General features: G+C 42.5%; 1 protein-coding gene across 1 annotated transcript in view; it reads left to right on the forward strand.

The window, feature by feature from the left end:
- Positions 1-24748, forward strand: part of LOC111162478 (adhesion G protein-coupled receptor E3) — a 46970-nt gene that overhangs the window by 16802 nt on the left and 5420 nt on the right. Inside the window, 10 exon segments of the mRNA XM_022526927.1 lie at positions 1207-1242; positions 6528-6713; positions 9950-10069; positions 15829-15887; positions 15889-16014; positions 18865-19032; positions 22028-22225; positions 22706-22941; positions 23642-23708; positions 24141-24232. Coding sequence (XP_022382635.1) covers positions 1207-1242; positions 6528-6713; positions 9950-10069; positions 15829-15887; positions 15889-16014; positions 18865-19032; positions 22028-22225; positions 22706-22941; positions 23642-23708; positions 24141-24232 — 1288 coding nt within the window.

The following is a 24748-nucleotide window of genomic DNA, read 5'->3' on the forward strand; positions in this document are numbered from 1 at the left end:
ATTTCAGCTGTAATTCCCTGACAGGCTGAATTTTAAAATCTGAAGTATCTAGTTTTCTGATCCATCAACCATTTCAGTTGTAATGTCCAGCCAAGACCAAATTAAAGAATTTGGAGTTTACGCTTTCCCGCGTCCTCTATGCCAGGATATCTCTATCACAACAATATTGATATCTGGGGTCTAATAATTCCTTGTGATCAGGAACCATCCTGTGCATTGCAGGATATTAAGCAGCACCCCAAGCCCAAACCTCCACCCACTAGATGCCAGTAACATTCCCCACCCCAAGTTGTGACCACCAAAAATGCCTCCAGCCATTGCCAATGACCCCTGCAGGCAAAATGACGTCCTGTTGAAAAACACTGCTGTACACCATGCTAAGGAACTCTACTCTGATCCCTCAAAGAGCACAACCTTGCCAGTGAATAAGAATATGAGTTCAAAAGCAAAAAAGGAACAAAAACCAGACCCTTAGCTATAGAGAACAAACCAACGGTTGCCAGAGGGGAGGCGGGTGGAGGGATGGGTGGGACAGATGATGTCGATGAGCACCGAGTAATGTACAGAACTGTTGCATCACTTTATCGGACACCTAAAACTAATATAATGCTGTGTGTTAATGATTCTGGAATTTTTTAAATTAATAAATAAAAAATTTTTAAATTAAAAAATGGTTTCACTTACTTGTGGAACATAAAAATAACACAACCAGGTGGTGGGTATTAGAGAGGGCACGGACTGCATGGAGCACTGGGTGTGGTATGAAAACAATGAATACTGTTATGCTGAAAATAAATTTTAAAAAAATGATTAAAAAATAAATAAAAATTAAAAAATAAAACAAAAAACAAAAAAAAAAGAAAGAACACAGAGGACATTAGGAGAAGGAAAGGAAAAGTGAATTAGGGGAAACCAGAGGGGGAGATGAAGCATGAGAGACTCTGGACCCCGAGAAACAAACTGAGGGTTTTGGAGGGGCGGGGGGTGAGGGGATGGGTGAGCCTGGTGGTGGGTATTAAGGAGGGCATGTATTGCATGGAGCACTGGGTGTGGTGCATAAACAATGAAACTTGGAACACTGAAAAATTTAAATTAGAAAAAATAAAATAGAGTATGAGTTCAGCCCTTCTATTCACCTTTCTGTCCACCTCTCCACCCTTTTACTCTTGGTTCCAACAATAACTTCCCTTGATTTTTTTTTTACAGAAACCACTTCCTCAGCGACAACCAAAGCCATGAAGGATATGAGCACAAGCCCAGCCCTTGAGCCCAGCCAGGTAACAAATGTTTACAAAGCCCAAAATTAGCAAGTGGATGTGGATACTATATATTATATGTCTACTATACATTGTATATCATCTGTGTACCATAAGTGTGTGATATGTCATATTTATTATGTATTCTATGTTATGGTATGTAACATAGCTTAATATAATAGTTTTTAATTATAATATAGTAGAAATTAATTATAACACAATAATACTCTGCAATATATAATTTATATTATGTATAACTGTGGAATATACAAATGTATCTCACCTTATTTATCACTATATGAATATTGCTATATATCTCATAGTAGCGATAGAGTATTATGTACATACGGATGTGTATGTGTGCACATGTACACACATGTGTGTATACTGCCACCTAAAGATAGGACTGATCCCAGATCAAGAAAGACAGTCTAAGTGAAATTATATTAGGGTATGCTGATCTACAACAAAGAGACCCAAATATCCAATAGCTTTAAAAAGAAGGATCTTTATTACTTTCTGAGTTAACAGTCCACGCCAGTGAAAGGACTCCTCTCCATGAGGCCATTAAGGGTACCCACATTCTTTCCAAACTTCTGCTCCACCATCTCCTGGCATCTTGTCCTCAATGACATGACCAAAACTGGGTTGCTGCAATGTGGCATTTGTACCGGTGGGTAGAGGGGAGATGAGTCCAGGGCAATCTGTCTAGAGCACAAAGTGAAGAGGGGAGAGTGGAGAAAAGGGATACATCTACTCACTCGATTATATGCTAATGAAGTTGTAATAATTTCCTTGGAGATATGTTTTAAAGCAACAACCCAGAAGTTGGAGGTATCACAGCCAAAACTAGATGCAAGGGAAGCTGGGACAGTGTGGTCTGTATATGAGGAACATGGTTCAGGTAAAATCTAAGGAATTCATTCAATTAGTAAAAGGAGGGGGAAGGGGAATGGATATGATAGGCAGTCATAAAAGACAGACCAAGAAAGTGCCTTTTAAAACAGAGGAGCATAGAAGAAGGGAGGGGAGAATAGAAGAGGACAAAATCGGAAAGGAAGGCAAACCATAAGAGACTCTTAGCCACAGAAACAAACCAAAGGTTGCTGGAGGGGAGGGAAATGAGGGATGGGGTAACTGGGTGATAGGCATTAAGGACAGCACATGATGTAATGGGCACTGGGTGTTGTATGCGACTGATCACTAAATTCCACCTCTGAAACTAACAATACACTATATGCTAATTAATTGAATTTAAATAAAATTGAATTAAATGAAAAAAAAGTGCCTGTTAGGTAGTAATCACTTAGTGTCTGTAAACTGACTCTGAATGTTAACAGAGAGAATGACCAGTGTCATTCTTTCATCCTTTCATCCTTTCCTCTCCCTATTCCCCACCCCTACCCTGCTCTACTCCAGAGGGACCATTCCTATCTTGCCCTCCAAGCTCCAGGCCTCCAAGTACTTGCTGTTCTCTCTGCCTGCAACTCTGTTCCCAGTTCCTCACCTGACTGGCTTTCTTCTAACCTTCTCTGCTCAAGACTCAATCCAGGTTTCACATCCCACTGGATGGTCTCCTTAAACCCTTCCGTATGAGTTTATATCCTTTTCCCCATGTTCTTCTGTGGAGGTCAGAAGAGGTTCAAATCACAGCATCACAGTGACAAGTAACATGGGCAAAATGACACAACCCTCTGTATTAGGGTTCTCCAGAGAAAGAACCAACAAGAGACATAGATAAAAGATATTTGTTATAAGGAATTCACTTATGCAATCATGGAGGCTGACACATCCCAAGATCTGCAGTGAACAAGCTAGAGATCGAGGAGAATCAATAGGGTCATTCCAAGTTCAAACTCAGAGATCTGAGACCACGGAGAGCTGATGTTTCAGGCAAGCCTGAACAACAACACCAAAACAAACAAACAACAAAAAAAAAAAACAAAACATGAAACAGTGTCTTAGCTCAAAGCAATCAACAAGTCAGGCATTCAGGAGGGAGATAATTCCCTCTTACTCAGACATCGTGTTTTGTTCAGGCCCTGGACCGACCGGATAAGGCCCACTCAAATTGGAAAGGGCAATCTGGTTTTACTCCATCTACCCATTCAAGTATTCATTTCATCCAGAAACACTCTCACAGACACACCCAGAATCATGTTTGACCAAATATATCTGGGTACCCTCTGGCCCACCCAAGTCGACACATAAAATTCACCATCACACTCTGCAAGACTGATTTACTCATTTGTAAGATGGGGGGTCTTCATGGCACCTTCCTCCTTGGAAGGAAGGTTAGATGAAATACTATACATAGAGTACTTAACACAGTGGCCTGGCCCAGAGTACACCCTCCATCCAGGTTATCCATTGTTACCTCTGGCAGACTTGCAACATTTCCATGACGTGTTGTCCCACTTAGACAGTGAGCTTCCTGAGGGCAGGAAACAGCCCAAGCGCACAAAGGGAGTTCAACAAGTGTTCATGGAAGTAGTGAACAATCATGTAATTAACAGGAACATTTCATTATGAAGTTTCATTGCCCATTTCCTCCTTCCTGGGACACAGCAATTCCACTCCCAGGAATACACCCTAGAGAACTGAAAGCAGAGACTCAAAACATCATTGCAAGCACATGTTCATAGCAGCATTATTCATGGTATCCAAAAGGAAGAAACAGCCCAAATGTCCATCAGCAAATGAATGGATTTTTTAAAAAGTGGTATATCTATACGGTGGAATCTTATTCAGTCATAAAAAGGAATAAAGTTCTAATTCATGTTACTACGTGGATAAACCTTGAAACCATCATGTTGGGTACCAAAAGCCAGACGTAAAGGTCATACAGTGTAGGATTCCATTTCTATGTGACCTGTCCAGAACAGGCAAATCCATAGACACAGAAAGCAGATTAGTGGTTTCCAGAACCCAGGGGAAGGAAAAATGGGAAGTGATTGCTTAAAAGATTTTATCTCAGGATGATGGAAATGTTCTAAAACTACATGGAGGTTGTGGCTGCACAACACCGTGCATATACTAAACGGCCATTGCATTGTATACTTTAAAGGGGGGCATTTCATGTTGTGTGACGTTCACCTCAATTAACAAATGCATTACCAGGAAAAGGTACAAAGCCTTCATGCTGGATCAGACACTTCAATAGCAATTCTGAAGCGTAAATACTTTGGTGCCTACTATGTACGAATCAATTTAAACCAAGATGATTTCTGCTGTCATATTGGGCAGGAATGGAGGTTGCTTGTAAACTAGCAAACTCAGCTCAGAATTTTCACAAAGACTCAGAGCCAAAGAGCAAAACCTTGAAAAGATTTATTTGAACCCTGGTTCTGAATGTTCCTCCATCCCTTTTGATAGATCGCTCTGCTTATAACGCTTTCATGTGATAGCCTTTTTTTTCCCAAGAGCATTCATGCGACCTATGAACACTTACTGAGCGCCTACATTTGCCAAGGACTGTTCTAGGTGTCATTTTGTGAGTGAGACAAAGTCCCCATCCTGTCTAGGTCTTTAACATACAGGCATACCTCACGTCATTGTGGTTCATTTTCTTGTACTTGCATTGCAATTTTTACAAATTGAAGGTTTGGGGAACCCCGTATGTAATAACTCTATTGGTGCCACATTTCCAACAGTGTTGACTCACTTCATGTCATGTCTCTGTGGCACATTTTCATAATTCTCACAGTATTTCAAGCTTTCTCATTATTACCATATTGGTTGTGGCGATTTGTGATCAGTGATTACAACTCGCTGAAAGCTCAGGTGATGATTAGCATTTTTTATTAATAAGGTATTTTTTAAGTTAAGGTTTGCACATTGTTTAATTTGATCGGCTTTTTTTAAAGTTTTTATTTTAACTCCAGTTAGTTAACATACAGTGTTATATGAGTTTAAGGTGTCCAATATAGTGGCTCAACACTCCCACACATCACCCAGGGCTCATGGGTGAAAGAGGTGATGGGGATTAAAGAGTGCACTTGCCATGATGAGTGCCGGGTGATGTGAGGTTTGTACGTTTTTTTGGACAAAATGCTGTTACACACTTACTTTTATATGTCCTGGGAAACCAAAAACTTTATTTGAATAGTTTTACCGCAATACTCACCTTATTGTCAGAGCCTGGAACCAAACTTGCAATATCTCCGGAGTGTGTCTGTGCAACAAATCCCCTGGGGAGCTTGTTAAAGTACGGATTTGGACTCAGGACCCCAAGAGACTGCATTCCAAACGGGCTGCCAGGTGATGCTGATGTTGCTGGTCCAAGGACCACACTTTAAGTACAAGGATGTGGGGATTCGCATAAAAATCATCTTTCAAGTCACCTAGATTACAATTATATTACACAGATATTTATAAAACTTCACCTTGGCTCTTCATTCTTCTCCCCTCTGGCTTGTCTCTTTGTTTTACTTCATAGATAAATTTCTTGACTTAGGGACGCCTGGGTGGCTCAGTTGGTTGGACGACTGCCTTCGGCTCGGGTCATGATCCCGGAGTCCAGGGATCGAGTCCCGCATCGGGCTCCCAGCTCCATGGGGAGTCTGCTTCTCCCTCTGACCTTCTCCTTGCTCATGCTCTCTCTCACGGTCTCTCTCTCAAGTAAATAAATAAAATCTTTAAAAAAAAAAAATTTTCTTGACTTAAAAAGGCCAGTTAGAATGTCTTTTGAGCTATAACTCTACTTCACATTTTCTCAGTTTTGGCACCATCGACACCTGAGTTTGGGTCACTTTCCAGAGGGGGCGGGGATGTGCTGTCCTGTGTGTTACAGGGCATCGAGCGGCATCCCTGGCCCCCACCCACCAGATATCAGTAGCACCCCTCAGTGATGACAATCCAAATGTCTCCAGACATTACCAAATGTCCCTGTGCGGTCTAAATCGCCCTAATGGAGAACCACTGGTCTATTTCTGGCAACCTTACCACTTCCCCTGTCAGTAAAAGATGTTCATAATAACGAACCTTCATCTGGTGTATAGCAGCCAAAGAGACTGTTCAAAAAAGGTAGCATCTCTTAATTCATTTAATATTCCCCAAAATTCTATGGGGTCCTTTTACTGTGCCTATCCTAATTTGGGTAAACTGAGGCACAGAGTAATTGGGTGATTTTTCCAAGTTCGCACAACTGGTCAATGGTGGATTGAAACCAGGTCCTCTGGCTCCAGAAGCTGCCTTCTCATGCTTTCTGCATTCCCTCCGGATGTGAGATCTATCAGATTGGATTTGTTTTCTTATTCTTTGTATCTTCAAAGCTGCAACATGTTGTTGAGACATTCGAGTCACTTCTCGCTAATAAAACTCTGCTGGGAACGGGAGAGAAGGAAAAAGTCGCATCTTGGGCCACAGGTGTTCTCCAGACTTTGGAAACAGATGCTCTAGACACTGCCTTGAAATCCCCAGAGCAAAAAATCCAGAAAATCCACAACAGTACTGTGGGTAAGAAAATGATTTGGCCTGATACACAGGGGCTAATTATAAGCTGGAGTCTGAGTTACACAATTAGGAAAATAAATAAATACCCTGCTTGAGTACATTTATATAGACTTCTAGAAAATGCAAGCTAATCTATAGTGATGGGGGGAGGAAGGGGAAAATTTGAAGAGACTGTTGGGGATGAGAGACACGTTCAGTATCTTGATTATGGCATTGGTTTCATAGGAATATAGTATATTCATAGGTATATACACTCAATAAAACTCATCAAATTGTACACTGTATTATGTACAATTTCTTTCACATTAATCACAGCTCCATAGACCTGTTTAAAAAAAAAAAAAAAGAAAGAAAGAAAGGTGGTGCCTGGGTGGCTTGGTTGGTTAAGCAGCTGCCTTCTGCTCAGGTCATGATCTTGGGGTCCTGGGATCAAATCTTGTGTCGGGCTCCCACTTAGTGGGGAGTCTGCTTTCCTTTCTGTGCCTCCCCTGCTCGTTCTCTCTCTGCTCTCTCACTCGCTCTCTCAAATAAATAAATAAACAAATAAAATCTTTAAAAACAAAAAGAAAGAAAGAAAAGACTGCTGTTTCCAATCCTGAATCTGGGATTTGGGCTTAAAAGTAATTTTTTTGGTTTGTTTTTTTTTTTAATCCAACGCCTAATACCTACTGACCCATATCACAGTTCCATCCCAGAAAGAACATCTTACTGCATATTTTTGAAATAAAAATACTTTTGTCATATTTGTCATACATATTCATATATATTCATAATATAACCACGTGACAGGACATGTTAAACAGCTTGATCTTAGTAATCATTTCGCTCTTTTAAAAAATAAAAATAGGGCGCCTGGGTGGCTCAGTGGGTTAAAGCCTCTGCCTTCAGCTCAGGTTGTGATTCTGGGGTCCTGGGATCAAGCCCTGCTTCAAGCTCTCTGCTCAGCAGGGAGCCTGCCCCCCCCCCGCCTGCCTCTCTACCTACTTGTGATCTGTGTCTGTCAAATAAATAAATAAAATCTTTTAAAAAAATAAAAACAAATAAAATATCATAGCAAAGCCAAGTGTTAAATTAAAAAAAAAAAGGAAAAAAACACATAAACAAAACTAAATTTAGACCAGCCAAATCTGCCCACAGCCCAGACTTCCTATCCTATAACCACATAGATGCTTGTCTGATACAGATGCATATTTGCTGTGTTTGTGACATTGGACATACAGTTTTTACTTATTACATCACTAACATCTCTCTGTGTAAATTATATACATCATCATTCCCTACATTATTGTTTTCAATGGTTTATCAAATTGCATTGTATATAATTTACTTATATTGTATGTTTATTTATACTGTAGTTCCCTATTCTGGGGAATGTGGGTGGTTGCCAAGTAACCCCATGAAAAAGACCATTGAAAATTTAACTGTGTTCATTTTTTTTATATTTTCTTAGGATAGATTCATAGAGGAAGAAACATTAGATCAAGGAGAAAAGAAACATTTTATAGACTTTGATACATCTCACCAAATTTGCCTCCAGAGACACTGCTGTGTTTCTATTCAACCCAAGGATATCTAAGGATCAGTGTATGCCTATCTAATCATTTTGCTTTACCAATTTGTATTCTAAGATAGTTTATGCTCTATAAAAATAATAATAATAAATTTTTTAAAGATTTTATTTATTTATTTGACAGAGAGAGAGAGAGAGATCACAAGTAGGTAGAGAGGCAGGCAGAGAGAGAGGGTGAAGCAGGCTCACCACTGAGCAGAGAGCTCGATGCGGGACTCAATCCCAGGACCTGAGATCATAACCTGAGCTGAAGGTAGAGGCTTAACCCACTGAGTCACCCAGGTGCCCCTATAAATTTTTTTTTAATTTTTTATTTCTTCAGCGTAACAGTATTCATTATTTTTGCACCACACCCAGTGCTCCATGCAATCCGTGCCCTCTCCAATACCCACCACCTGGTTCCCCCAACCTCCCACCCCCCGCCCCTTCAAAACCCTCAGATTATTTTTCAGAGTCCATAGTCTCTCATGGTTCATCTCCCCTTCCAATTTCCCTCAACTCCCTTCTCCTCTCTATCTCCCCTTGTCCTCCATGCTATTTGTTAGGCTCCACAAATAAGTGAAACCATATGATAATTGACTTTCTCTGCTTGACTTATTTCACTCAGCATAATCTCTTCCAGTCCTGTCCATGTTGCTACAAAAGTTAGGTATTCATATAAATTTTTAAATATAAAATAAAACCCCATGCCTAACCTTCTTGGAAAACTAGAATCAGGACACATTCATTAACTAGAATCAGGACTCATTCATTCATTTCACTCAAAATTAAACCATTTTCCATATTACAATAAGCTCTCATCTTTCCTGACCTGGCCAGGTCCTAACTGATGGGACAGACCACTGTCCTCACCTCACTGGGTTTCATTCCCCTCATCAGGGAATAGACAGACACAGGAGGAATGTACCCATCACCCAGTTTCAACAATTTCAAACCCACAACCAGCCTCCAGCCATCTGCTAATATTTAAGTTAAATATTTTCATGATCTTGTTTCTTGATGGCAATTCTCCTGTGACTTTATTTTCATCGGAAGCATGGTTCCCTATTATAGAGATAAGCCATCAATTACTAAATCAATCTTCCTTGTTGAACATTTAGATCATTTCCTATTTTTCACACTATCATCTCTGCTGCTGTGAACTTTCTTGAAGCTAAATCTACCCTCCCATCCATGATTGTTTTCTGAAAATAAATTCCTAGAAACAGAACTGTTGTTTCAAAGATGATTGCTAGAGGGGGCCCCTTGATGGCTCAGTCAGTTGAGCCTACCACTCTTGATTTCAGCTCAAGTCATGCTCTCACGTTCGTGAGATCGAGCCCCACACCAGGCTTCATGCCTAGGACAGGGCCTGCTTAAGATTCTCTCCCCCCTGCCCCTCCCCCTGCTCATACTCTCTCTCTCTCTCTCAATAGGTAAATAAATTTAAAAATTTTTAAGAAGATGATTGCTAGAGAACGGTAGTTGGGAACTGGTATTTCAAGAGTTACGGTCTTACTTAACTTTTGAACTTCAGTTTCCTCATTAAAATAAGGGTCCCTCACAGGTTATTTGACAATGTACAGTGCCTGGCATGTCCTAGACATTCAGTAATTGTCACCCGTCCGTGTTGCTATGCGTGTTTAAAGCTTATAATAATGGCAAGCTTGCATATTGCTTTTCTCACCAGCTATTGAAACGCGAGTTGTTACAGACAATTGCTCTGAAGAAGAACAGATCTTCACCTTAAACACCCACATGAACTCAGTGGACATCCATTGCAATGACGTCGTGCAGGGAAACATACAAGGTACACTTGGTGGCTGTATTCAGAACATCTAAGACACACAGATCACTATTGCTGTATGAGTCATAAGGAGAGTCACCAACAGGCTCCTTCCAAATGGGTTTGTTACCTTAAGATTGTGTCATTTGAGTCTTTTCCTTAAAAAAAAAAATCTTCCCAAAGTGGAGGCTTTCTATTCTCCAGCATGGAAGACCCTTCTTTGCAATTTAGGGGCTGCTCTGTCCTGGTCTCAGTTGGGGTTCACCCAAAAGCAGTCCCTGAGAGAAGAGTAAGGAGTTTATTTGTGGGTGATTCCAGAAAGCTTCAGTAGGTATATTAGTCAGGGTTCTCCAGAGAAACAGGATCAATATGGTGGGGGGGGGGCAGGGGAATGGAGAGAGAAACAGGGACAGAGATTTTAAGAAATTAGCTCCTGCGATTGTGGAAGGTAGCAAGTCTAAAATCTAGCCAGCAAGCTGGAAACCCAGGCAAGAATTGATGTTGTAGCTACAGACAAAGATAGGCTACAGGCAGAATTCCTTCTTATTTGGGAGAAGGCGGTCTTTTTCTTAAGGCCTTCAACTGTTTGGAGGAGGCCCACCCACATGGTGGACGGTACTCTGCTTTACTCAAAGTCTATTGATTTAAATGTTACTCTCGTCTTAAAAAATACCTTTACAGTAACACCTCGACTCACGTTTTACCATATATCTGGGTAGCATGACTTAGCCACAATGACACATAAAATTAACCATCCCAGTGGGGGAGAAAAGAAATGAGACAAGGAAGAGGAGAAGCCAATACAGGCATTAATAATTATGGTAGTGAGTACTGCTGGTGGTAACCATGACTCATCTCACTGAGCTCTCCCATCCAAGGAGAGAGCGCCACTCTGATCCATCAGTGGTTGAGGGCCCTGCCATTCTGCCCTGTGTACCAATCCAACACATTCACTGCACATTCACTGCAGGCAGTTCTCCTAGGCAGAGAGTTGCCATTGCTTGCTGGAGAATCCATCAACATATAAGGTACCCCGGAGTGCCAAGCGAATAAAGTTAGGATGTCTACAGCATCTGCTACAGCTGTGTATGAAGGAATGGATTGTTACCATTAATTGTCCCAGTATTGCCAGACTTTCTATTTTTTTAAGAAAAACCAAAAATTGGGTTGGTTGCATGAATACCTTCAATTTTTAAATTTGGTCTTACAATAACTGCCCTATCGTTATAACTGCTATAGCATGACAATTGGGGTCTTAAAATCTAATCCTGTAAACATGGGGTACAGCTGGTCTGTAGCTGTACTAACAGCGAAAGGCCCCAAGTAAAAGCATCAAAATGTGGAAAACCAACCACATGCTGAACTGAGGAAGTGTCATGAGACAATCAGTTCCTATCACTTCCTCTCCTCCCCCAAAGAAGATAAGAATTCAAATCCCCGGTGTTTGAGAATGTGTCGGGCAGAGCATGGAGGCCAACCTCCAACCACACAAGTTCACGCTTGCCTTGTCACCAGGAGTTTCTTCTGAATTTTACAATTTGTAGAAAGTGTGCAAAACTCCACAGTGCAAGCCATACAAAGCACACCTGCAGCCCCACATGCTCTCTGATCACTTTCTGGGGTACGGGATTAGGATTTCATGTGAATTCAGTGACAGCACAGCTCAGCCCGCGAGAGCAGCCTACACTGAATTGTTTAAGGGAGTTACAGACCTCATAATGTGATTTCATGTGCCCGAAGGGGCACCTGGCATAGAAGTACCCCGTGGAGGACTATTTACCCTCCCCCAATGGGCCCTATAGTCTCACCTCCGAACATTTGCATTGGCTGTTCCTCTGCCAGGAATGCCACCCCCAAGCCACTGGGTGAAATATTACTCTTCAGCATGGTTCAAATTTCACCTCCTCTGTGAAGCCTCCCAAGACTGCCCACTTCCACCACAGCACCAAAGTCAGACCCTCCCTCCTCTGCACTACCCCCGTCTCTTGAACCTGCCTTATCCTGGCATCTAGCCTGTTGTGTTGTGTCTTGACTGTCATGTCCTTGTCTCCCCCACCAGGCTGGATCCCCATACAGATGGCAATCATGAATTATTTTTCTCTAGAGTCACCAGTATGGGCTCATTATGTAGAGAACAGTGATGAATGTTCACTGAATTATATCCATGTTTAGGTGAAGGGCTCAATGTTCCTAATGAGAGAAAACAACCCATTGAATGATATGTGACAAGCTCCCAGAGGGACATTTCTCTGTCCATGTCCTGTCTAGGACAGGATCCTTCTTTGTCATGGGGGCCACCCTGTGCCCCATAGGCTATTTAGCAGCACCCCGGCCTTTATTCACTAGACACCAGAAGCAAACACCCAGTGTGGCAACCAAAAATGCATCTAGACATTGCCCAATGTCCCCAAAGGGGGCAGAATCGCCCCCTAACCCCATGAGAACTGCTTGTGGAGAGTGACTGACCTTCAAACAGTAACAACTTTAAGACTGAAAGGAGGTGCTATCGAATTACACCAGACACCCCCCAGAGGTGGACCCTGGACAGTCCTTAGTAACCCGAAACATACAATCCCATGACATCCTCTCCCTGTAAAACATCCCAGAGAACAAAACCCAGGCCCCTGGAAGCTGACTGTGGACATCTACAGCCACCCTTCTCTTTTCTGCTTGCGATTTTGCTCTTAACCAGAATACTTCAGGCCAAAAATAAGTTATTTCTATGCACGAGAACAGGTGGACATATCACCTGCCCGTCTTTTCCAACCACCCACCACTGTTTCATTCTGACAAATGGAAACTGTCATTAACTCGGAGAAACAGAAATGAATTGCTTCTGACCCCTCAGGCAGGACCAGAGAAACCCGATTAGAGAAACCTACCAAGGAATTTATTCCGATAGGATGAGCTGCGTAGGTAGTAAGGGGCAAGGCTGGGATATTAATCCAGAAACCAATTAACCTATTTCCTGTCCCTACAATCCTAACTGCAGTGTGGGCTTCTTGGGAGCTACAAACAATAAAGAAAACTTAGTGATAACATCTTATAATCCCATAATCCATACTGTAGCCCTATAACCCACTATATTCAAACTAACTACAAATATATATATGTTAATTTATATGTTTATATATATATATATATGTAGTTACTAACTGATTATTACATATAAACAAGGGAAATCTATTTTCTTTTTTTTTTTAAGATTTTTTATTTACCTTTTAGACAGAGACAGACAGCAAGAAAGGGAACACAAGCAGCAGGAGTAGGAGAGGGAGAACCAGACTTCCCGCCGAGCAGGTGTCCCGATGCAGGGCTCAATCCCAGGACACTGGGATCATTACCTGAGCCAAAGGCAGACACTTAATGACTCAGCCACCAGGCACCCCAAGAAACTTATTTTCTTACAGTTCTGGAAGCTAGAAATCTGAGATCAAGGCATGGTCAGGGTTGGTTTCTTCCGAGGCCTCCCTCCCTGGCAGAGAGCCAACTTCTCCGTGTCTTCACATGGTCTTCTTTCTGAGTGCATATCCCTGGTATCTCTTTGTGCGTCCATATCTCTTCTTCTTTACTCATAGATGCAAGTTAGCTTTCATCTCCTCCATGAGGCCTCCCAGGATTGCCCGTTTCATCACAGCACCCAAATCAGTCCCTCTCTCCTCTAGCCTTATCTTTATAAAGGCCCTGTCTTCAAACACAGTCACATTCTCAAGTACTGTGGGTTTGGATTTCAACTTGATTTTGGGGGGGACACAATTTGGCTCATAACACCATCCTATTGATATATGTCATGTGCATGTCCTTCTAATACGTAATAAAATCATAAATATGTGATATAAATATAGCCTGTACACATCTATTTTTTAAGTTTATTAAAGTATGTTAAATGGGGGTACCTGGGGGGCTCAGCCAGTTGAGCGTCCCACCCTTGATTTCAGCTCAGGTCAGGATCTCAGGATTGTGAAGTAGAGACCTGTGTCAGGCTCTGAGCTGGTCATGGACCTGCTCAAGATTCTCTCACTCCCTTCCCTCTTCCCAACCCCTCAAAACAGAAAAAAAAAAAAGTAAAAATTAAAAAATTAAGTATGTTAAATTATGGCACTCCTTTGCTTAACATCCTTCAGTGGCTTTTCTCTGGTTTAAAATAAAAGCAAAAGTCCTCCTCAAAGGGCGCCTGGGTGGCTCAGTGGGTTAGGCCGCTGCCTTCGGCTTGGGTCATGATCTCAGGGTCCTGGGATCGAGTCCCACATCGGGCTCTCTGCTCGGCAGGGAACCTGCTTCCCTCTCTCTCTATCTCTCTCTCTGCCTGCCTCTCTGTCTACTTGTGATCTCCCTCTGTCAAATAAATAAATAAAATCTTTAAAAAAAAAAAAAAAAAGTCCTCCTCAAGGCCTATAAGCCCTGCACGATCTGCCCCCATCACATCCCTGCCTTCACCTCCTCCCACTCTCACACACACACCCCCCTCTTCAACACTGACCTCCTCCCCCTTCCCTCCTCCCTGAACCATCTGGGCACATTCGAGTCTCTGGGACTTTGCCTTGTTATTTCAGACCTACCTAGAGCGGGCTTCTGTAGTATACCCACGTGGCCCTCCCTCCCTTCACTCTGCTGTCTGAAATCTGTCTGAAGTAACATCCCCTTACCTCACTTAATTTTATCCCTAGGACTGATCATTCTCTGACATATACTTTTACTCATTTGTTTATATTTGTTTGTCTCTCTCCTGCACCAGAAAGTAAGCTCTGTAAGAACAGAAATGGTTTCTTTTTCCCCCACTGTATCCCCTGAATAGTGTCTGGACCTGAGTAGGTATTCCATCAAAAAAAAAAAAAAAAGTTGGGGCACCTGGGTGGCTCAGTGGGTTAAAGCCTCTGCCTTCGGCTCAGGTCATGATCCCAGGGTCCTGGGATCAAGCCCCACATTGGGCTCTCTGCTCAGTGGGGAGCCTGCTTCCCTTCCTCTCTCTCTGCCTGCCTCTCTGCCTACTTGTGGTCTCTGTCTGTCAAATAAAAAAATAAAATCTTAAAATCTTAAAAAAAAAAAAGTTGATGGAAAGATATGTAGATAGATAGATAGATGATAGATAGAGGTAGTGGCATAGATTTCTATATACATTATTTCTAGATCTGGTTTACATATATAATATAGAGGAGGGGGTGATTCCATTCATACATGCATACGAATAGACAGACATACATGTAACCCAACTGTTAATGGATTTCTTTGAGTCCAGTCTCAACATTATGCTTCATCCAAAAGGAATGCAAAACCAATTCTAAAAGTCTTGAAAAATATATCAGAAGAGATCAGAAGTCTCTTCAGGAGGCAACAGAGGAATGGAATGACATCACAGAAGACTTACCTAACCCCCTAATCTTCCTCTTCACGATTGACCCACCTGGGGTCCCCCACCTCCCCCCTCAAAATTCCATCCGCCTCTTATTTGCCCTCCTCCCATCTTATTTTACAGCATTTTCTCCTAAAGCTATAGCCACGTCGGTTCTGATGCAAATCAGCTTAACCTCTCTTGGTTTGTCCAGTTCTTCTCTTCCCCCAAGTTTTACCCCATTCAATACAAAAAAGGATTCAAGGCCATAAGCACAGTATCTGTCTCAGAGGTGAGAAAGGGAGAGACAGTGAGAATCTCTATTTCATTTGACCTTCATGTAGGTGACTACGCATGCATATGTATGCCTGTGTGCATATCATGTGTGTGAGCGTGGAGGGTGTGGGCAGGAATGGTGGCACTTTTGAAGACCCCCATTTTTCTGTTTTCTCAGGTCCCACGGCAATTGCCCTTATTTCCTATTCTTCCCTTGGAAACATCATAAATGCAACATTTTTTTGAAGAGTCAAATGAGAAAGACCGAGTTTACCTGAACTCTGAGGTAGTGAGTGCCGCTATTGGACCCCAAAGGAACAAATCTCTCTCCAAGTCTGTGATTTTGAGTTTTCAGCACATGAAGGTGAGTCAGAGCTGCAGTTTGAACTTGCTTAGGTGTCTTGGAGGTAGAGCAGACAATGTGCATACCCTCCCCAGCCAGTGTCTCTGGGCTGTGCTGTCCAGTACCTTGGCTAGGAGCCTCACGTAACAATCGAACATTTGAAACATGCATCTGAATTGAGATTTTGAAGACTTAGTATTTCCGGATTTAGACTTGGTAGTTCAAGATTTTGAGGACTTCATTAAAAAAAAAAGCATGCAAAATATCTATATCATTAATAATTTTTTAACATCTTAATTTTTTTTCAGTGTTCCAAGATTCATTGTTTATGTACCACACCCAGTGCTCCATGCAATACGTGCCCTCCTTAATACCCATCACCTGGTTCACCCATTCCCCCACCTCCCTCCCCTCCAAAACCCTCAGTTTATTTCTGAGTCCACAGTCTCTCACGCATTAATAACTTTCAAGGGGTGCCTCACTGGCTCAATCAGGGGAGTATGTGTCTTTTGATCTCAGGGTCATGGGTTCGAGCCCCATATTGGGTGTAGAGGTTACTTAAATAAAATAAAATCTTTTGGTGCACCTGGGCGGCTCAGTTAGTTAAGTGCCTGCTTTCAGCTCAGGTCATGATCTCAGGATACTGGGATCAAGCCCCACATCAGATTCCCTGCCCAGCAGGGACTCTGCTTCTCCCTCTGCCTCTGTCCCCTACCCCCTGCTCACTAACGCTCTCTCTCTCGCTCTCTCTCTCTCAATTAAATAAATAAAATCTTTGAAAAAATAAAATCTTTTTTAAAAAATAATTTTTATAATAATTGCTTATATTGATTTATATTGACATACTAAAAGATAGCGTGTTTTCTTTAAAGATTTTTATTTTACTTATTTGGCAGACAGAGATTACAAGTAGGCAGAAAGGCAAGCAGAGAGAGAGGAAGGGAAGCAGGCTCTCTGCCGAGCAGAGAGCTCGACACAGGGCTTGATTCCAGGACCCTGGGATCATGAACTGAGCCGAAGGCATAGGCTTTAACCCACTGACCCACCCAGGCACCCCAAAGATAGTGTTTTGAATATAGTGGGTTAAGTAAAATATATTGTTAAAATTAATTTGAAAGGTTTCTTCAGTTTTTTTAATGTGGCTAGCAGAAAATTTCAGATTACACAAGTAGCTCACATGGAATTTCTCCTGAGCAGCATAATTCTAGTGCATGCGATTATTTTAGTTGGAGGTACTTCCAATTTTATGTCCATGAAATTTGAACTGAGACATGGTGTTCATTCCCACACAAAAGCCTGGTATTAATTATTAAGACTACATAACTCGGGGCGCCTGGGTGGCTCAGTGGGTTGAGCCGCTGCCTTCGGCTCAGGTCATGATCTCAGGGTCCTGGGATCGAGCCCCGCATCGGGCTCTCTGCTCAGCAAGGAGCCTGCTTCCTCCTCTCACTCTGCCTGCCTCTCTGCCTGCTTGTGATCTCTGTCAAATAAATAAATAAAATCTTTAAAAAAAAAAAAAAAAAAGACTACATAACTTGATCAGAAAAAATTTTTATTGAATTCCTTCCTTTTCCCCTTCTCGGCCCAAACTCTTCAAGGCAGAAAGGTGTAGCCAGACCCAGATGTAATAAAATTCATCTGTTCCCTTGCCTTTCGGCTTTGTTGTAAAAGTAAGAGTTGAAAGCAATCCTGCCATTTGCAATAACATGGACGAATCTTGAGGGTATTATACTAAGTGAAATAAATCAGGCAAAGAATGACAGCTACTGTATATTCTTATTTATGTGTAGAATTTCAAAAGGCCAAACTCACAGACAGAACATATTTTTGGTTACCACGGGTGGGGATTGGGAGGAAGAAAGTGCAGAAAGTCAAAGGTTTCTGCACAGTCAAAACTTTCAGTTACAAGTAGAATAAGTTCTGGGTATGTAACCCACAACATGATGGTTCCAGTTAACAATACTATATTGCATACTTGAAAGTTGCTAAGAGAGTAGATTAAGTTCTCGTCACAAAATAAAAATCGTAACTACATAAGGTGATGGACATTAACTAACTTCATGTTGCAATATACACATATAACAAAAACTCAGGTTATATACCTTAGACTTACATAATTTATGTCAGTTATATCTGGAAAAAATAAAATTACTTCTTAATTTTAAAGAAAATAAGAATGAGGGAGTGGGAAATGTAGGTTTTTCTCTATCATATGCAACCTAAGTACAGAATTTTTCATATATGGCATGGGGCAGTTGGAGTGGAACAAGAAATTTGGAGGTGGTCTGGTGGATTATCAAAGGAGATACGGCCCCTCAACAGGAGAGTGTTTGACTCATCTCCTTGGCCCCATGAAGTGAAGCTCTGGAAACCCTTGGGACAAAAAGAACAGGTTAAAGGCTAATTCTATTCTCTCTCTTCATTTCTTTCCTAAACTTCCCCTCTTGTTGTGTGAGCAATCTTTGTGTTGTAAGGGGTCAGGGACAGAACTGGTGTGAAGAAATCAGGGACATCTGTCCTAGAGAGTGTTTAGGATAAAACTCTGTATGAGGCACAGACTTTTTTATTTATTTACTTTTTTGTTTATATCTGACTTCCATGGTAGGGGGTAAAGTCCTGAAACCAATGACATCCTGTAAAATTCTGGCTCCCAGAGAGACTTGATCTTGTTTTATGGTATGTGGAACCCCAAGAGAGCTGGGACTATGGGGAGCAGGTGTTCTGGCAGCCATCTTCTTCACTCAAAGTAGAAATCACCTGAGTCACTTCTAAGCCATGTATCTCCTCGCTTACCCCCCACCCCATGTAGATCGACATTCTTGAGGGTTGTCCCTCCCAAGGAAGAACTTGATGAGCCTCTTTTACTTTCAGATGAAGCCCAATAAAGGAAAGGCCTTCTGCGTGTACTGGAAAAGCACAGGGGACCACGGCCAGTGGTCCAGGGATGGCTGTTTCCTGATACAAGAGAACGAAACTCACACCGTATGCAACTCCACCCACTTGTCCAGTTTCGCTGTCCTCATGGCCTTAACCAGCCAGGTACAATGTATACATTTAATTGTTCCAGCTAATCCTATGTGAGCTCCTACTAGATAAGTACTCTTTTAAAAGAAAAAGGGGAAAAAACACCAGGGACTAGAGTGAATGATTGCAGAAAGCATGCTGGTTTCCATAGAAAGGTCAGGGTGACATCTATAAGAATTAAGCATTTGAGCTGCAGTCTGAATATTGAGTCAGAAGGGTTATAACACAGGTGAGCCTCGAAAACATCGTACTCAATGAAAGAAGTCAGACACAAAGGGCTACCTATTATTCCACTTATATGAAATATCCAGAACAAGCAAACCTAGAGAGTCAGAAATTTACTTACTGGTTGTCAGGGGCTGGGGAGAGAGAGAAATGGGGGCAAGTGCTTAATGGGCATGGGATTGTATTTTGGGGTGATGAAGATATTTTGGTACTAGACACTGGTGGTGGTTGTACAGCATTGTGAATGTATCAAATACCACTGAATTGCATATTTTAAAATGGTTAATTTCATATTGTTTGGATTTTACCTCAATGGGAAAGAAAAAAAAAAAAAGCCAGGAAAAGTCCTTAGAGAAAAGCATCCCAAGAAGAGCTCTGTGGGTAGATAAAGGTCCTGAAGAGACAACAAACTTAGCATCTTCCAGAAAAAAGTGTGGCGGGAGCAAAGTGAATGATGGGCAAGTGGAAGGAGATGCAGTTAAAGAGATGGGAGCAAGAAGAATGTGTCAGACCCCCAACGCTATTGTTGGGAATTTAGGTTTCATTCGAATGGCAGTGGGATGGCAATGGAGGGTCTGCATCCCAGATGCTGCGTATTTTTGTCACTAGAACTTCCTCTGGAACATTCCTCTGGCTCCCAGATTGACCATACATCATGACACAGCAGGAGCAGACTCGTAGAAAGATGATGGCGACCAGTATTTGGGTGGCAGGAGTAGAGGTGGAGGAAGACTGGACACATATCCTAAAGGCGGGGTCAGAGGAGTCACTAATAACATAGGCTGAGTGACAGGACACAGGAAGTCCTGAATCCCACCCCTCCTCACAGAGACGGAGGTAGTACCCCCAGAATGACATCTGGGGGAAATCTCTGACCTCTCATATCACAGAGGGCAGCAGGCAAGCTAAAATGGGTTTGAAAACATAAAACATTCCTTTCCTTCATCATTACATCTATGAGCTGTGTATGGCTTTGGTTCATTTATTTTCATTGCCATATGATATTCCTTTGCATGGATATACTACAATTTATTTATCCATTCTACAGTTAATGTGCATCTAGGTTGTTTCCCATTGAGGGCTATTAAAAACAATGCTACAGGTGGGTGGGGATGAGCTAGATGGGTGATGGGTATTAAGGAGGACACTTGCTATAATGAGCACGAGGTGTTGTATGTAAGTGATGAATCACTAAATTCTACTTCTCAAGCCAATATTGCACTGTATATCAACTAGCTAGAATTTAAGTAAAAATCTGAAAAGGAAAAGCAATGCTACTTTTCTGGGATGAGACATAGAAAATCCCTTGTGGGATCCCCCAGTGTAACAAGGAAGCAACATTCTCCAGATGGTGAAGCCTCTGTTATCATGGGTTTCTGAGTGACTGTGTGGAGCAGAGTGTATTTCCATCTGTACAAAATTTAAAAACAGACAAGACTAAGCCATATTCTCAGGGGTTGCATATTTTGGTAGTAAGACTATAGACATAGAGAGGAACTGCTTATCATAAAAGGATCATGGTTACCTCTTGGGGAGAAGGTGATTTGCAATTGGAAAGAGCTTCTGGGATAATGTCTATGGACTAATGATCTTACCAATCATTTAATAACTTTCAATCATGTGTACACTTATGTGTATGTTCTTTTCTGTATGTGTATTATATTTCACAATTTTTTAAGGTTCAAAAAGCAAGGGATTAAAAAGTTCTATAAAGTGACATTGAAACAACTGAAAATCCCTTTATCATTATAAGGGATGGCAACTATCATTTCCTACCTGTAAGTCTTAACTAAGTTTGCGTGGCTTGGCAGGTTCCTGGCTCCTGTCCTTAATGAAATGAGTCACCAAGAGCTGAATTATATAGATGTCTTGGTTTGGGATCTCCTAAAGGCAGATCCTGAGACAAAAATTTGAGGGCAAGTAGTTTCTTTGGGAGGTGACCCTAAGTCACATCAATAGGACAATAGGGAAGTAAGACAGAGAAGAGAAGGCAGCCAATAAAGGATGTGTTAAAGAGAAAGTTACTCCCTCAGACAACTGGGACTCAATCCCATTGGGTACTTCTGGGAGATATCACAGAACATGCATCTCAGAGTCTTCCCACATAAAGCTGAGGGAGCTGGGGTGTTTATCCTCCAATGCCATAATTTTATTGCTTGAGGGCAGCTTTCAAGGGGCATTCACATCATGGTACTTGTGACTCCTTCTGGCATGTCCAAGCATGTTCATATGGCAAGAGAAATATTCTCAGTCAGGGTCACTGGATTTCACAGAAAGCAGCTAAAGGGCAGGTACCACTGGGTGTGAAGAAGCTAACAGCCTCTACTACACAGGGTTTCCTACATCTCTTGGATGCAAGACTTAGCCTAGCATATTCATTCATTTCAGTGTGAGTCTGCTGTACAATGCAGAGCCTCTAGTTAATAGAGAGCTGTGCACCTAAAAACTTATTAAGAGAATAGATCTTATGTTGTTTCTTATCGCAGAAAGAAAAAGTCAAAGCAACACAGATCTTAGAAGTGATGGATATGTTTATTACCTTGATTGTGGTAATGGCATCCTAGACATGTGCCTATGTCCAAATTCATCAAAATGTGTGCATTCAATAAGTGTAGTATTTTCTATATTAGGTATCCCTCAATAAAGCTGGGGGAAAAACCTTAGTCTGAAAGATACGTCTTACACTATCATCGGGAATCATGCCTATGCTTGGGATGCCCCTTTCCATGAGGGAGGGGGATTAATCCTGGAGACTGACTATGATGTCCTCTTTGCTGGGTCCCAGGAGAAGGATCCCGGGCTGACTGTGATCACCTATGTGGGGCTGGGTATCTCTCTGCTGTGCCTCCTCCTGGCAGCCCTCACCTTCCTGCTGTGCAAAACCATCCAGAACACCAGCACCTCGATCCACCTGCAGCTCTCAATCTGCCTCTTCCTGGCCCACCTGCTCTTCCTCACGGCCATCGACCAGACTGAGATCAAGGTACTGACACTGTCACAGAGGAGCACCTGCTCTACCCCAGGGGTGCTCAGTTCATAGAGCCATGCTGCAATGATACCTTAATAAAATGGTCTTGGGGGGCGCCTGGGTGGCTCAGTGGGTTAAGCCGCTGCCTTCGGCTCAGGTCATGATCCCAGGTCCTGGGTTCGAGCCCCACATCGGGCTTTCTGCTCAGCAGGGAGCCTGCTTCCTCCTCTCTCTCTGCCTGCCTCTCTGCCTACTTGTGATTTCTCTCTGTCAAATAAATGAATAAAATCTTTAAAAAAAAAATGGTCTTGGTTCCCAGGAAGGTTAGAGGCATAAGTAGCCTATTTCACATTGACTAAAGAACTAAAAGACAAACCCTCTCCTGACAACTCGACCATATACCTGAGAGTTTTTCCAATAGCAAGGTATGGTACAAGTCTTAGGGCCACCCTCCTCCCTGACAATCCTTCCTGGTGACACCATTCTCCACCCCAGGTGTTGTGCGCCATCATCGCAGGTGCCCTACACTATCTCTACCTGGCCTCCTTCACCTGGATGCTGCTGGAGGGTCTGAATCTCTTCTTCACTGCACGTAACCTGACGGTGGTCAACTACTCCAGCGTGAGCAAGATCATGAAGAAGCTCATGTTCCCCGTGGGCTATGGAGTCCCAGCTATAATTGTGGCCATTTCTGCTGTGATCAAGTCTGACCTTTATGGAACACCTGATCGGTGAGCTCAACTCTCACCCTGTGCTGTGGACAGTTTTAAGGACAGTGTTAACGATGATTGGAATATCCACGTTGAACCCACTCTCCTTTCCCCTCGGCTGTAACAGCTCTAACTTCTTTCCCGGTGAGGCAGGGAAAGATGACAGTAAGAGTGTGGAAGGTTTAGGGTGCCTGGGTGGCTCAGTCTGTTAAGTGTCTGCCTTCAGCTCAGGTCATGATCTCAGGGTCCTGGGAGAGAGTCCTGTGTCCAGCTTCCTGCTCAATGGGGAACCTGCTTCTCCCTCTCCCTTTGCCGCTACCCCTGCTCGTGTTCTGTCTCTTGCTCTCAAATAAATAAATACAATCTTTAGGAAAAAAAAGAGTGTGGAAGGTTCTGGAAAGAAGACATTTTGTGGTTAACTCCCAGCTCCATCTTCCCCATAACTTGGGACCTCGAGTTCTGAAATCTCATTGTCCCCATTAGCAAAATGGGGATAACAGTTGTCCCCACGGTCCCACACTCACGATGCTGGTCTAAAACCTCAGCAGGACTATGCTAGTAAAATGTTTAGTGTAGCATTAACACATGGTAATGAACAATCAAAACCTTCATTGTAATCCACTGACATTATCAGGAGATGCTGGATAAGCATTAGGAAAAGGTGTTCGTTTCATGCACTTTCTCTGATCTTTCTTTGTGCCCCTTTTCCCATTGTTCCCAGCTGCTGGCTCAACCTGGACCAGGGATTCATCTGGAGTTTCCTTGGCCCTGTCTGCGCCATTATCTGTGTGAGTGAGTGTGTTGTTCCCAACTGAAGAAGAAGCACCAGGTGGGGCGCCTGGGTGGCTCAGTGGGTTAAGCCGCTGCCTTCGGCTCGGGTCATGGTCTCGGGGTCCTGGGATCGGGCCCCGCATCAGGCTCTCTGCTCAGCAGGGAGCCTGCTTCCTCCTCTCTCTCTGCCTGCCTCTCTGCCTGCTTGTGATCTCTCTCTGTCAAATAAATAAATAAAATCTAAAAAAAAAAAAAAAAAGAAGAAGCACCAGGCATGATGGGTGCCCCTTATGCTTAAGGGGCATGCATTTTCTCGGTTGTATGAGTTGATTTTCCACCTGCTACCAATTCAATCCCCCATGCAGGGAGGTGGGAATTGTGTGCAATTTACAGCAGACACGGTGCATTATTTTAACTTGTGTTCTGCATGAGCTGTGTTATTCCTGCAGGTGAATCTAGTTATTTTTCTCCTGATCCTTTGGATTTTAAAAAGGAAACTTTCCTCACTCAACAGTGAAGTGTCAACCATCCAGAATACAAGGTAAGGTGAGGTAAATGGTATTTTCTGATGCCCTCTTTTCTCTACTTATGCCCCACTCGTCCTTTCTACATATCCACACACACATACACCCACAACTAAGTTTCAGGAACTAGCAAAGCCACTACCATCTCCCAGTGTCATGGTTAATGAGAAGCTGTATTAGCTGTAGTACAGGCTAAGCTTTGGTGACAAAAAGACCCTTAAAAAAGAGTGAAATAGAAGTTTATTTCATTTGCATGTCACAGTCTAGAGGTGAGCAGTCCAGGGCTAGCGGGGAAGCTTGACTCCACAAAGTAATCCAGAGACCTGAGTCCTTTCCATTTTGTTGTTCCACATTCCCCAGGATGTTTCTTGCCAGTATCCCACCCATGGAAAGAAGGGGCATGTTCTACATCTACCCGTATCTCAAGGGCTAGACCTGGACCACACAGTGACACCTACCTTCAAGGCAGGCCAGAAATGTAGTCTCTAACCAGGTAGCCATGTGTCCTTGGTACAACTCAAAAAAAGGAAGCA

This window comes from Enhydra lutris, unplaced genomic scaffold (genome assembly GCF_002288905.1).
Source record: "Enhydra lutris kenyoni isolate GAN:26980312 unplaced genomic scaffold, ASM228890v2 scaffoldscaffold92, whole genome shotgun sequence".
Taxonomy (NCBI): Eukaryota; Metazoa; Chordata; class Mammalia; order Carnivora; family Mustelidae; genus Enhydra; species Enhydra lutris.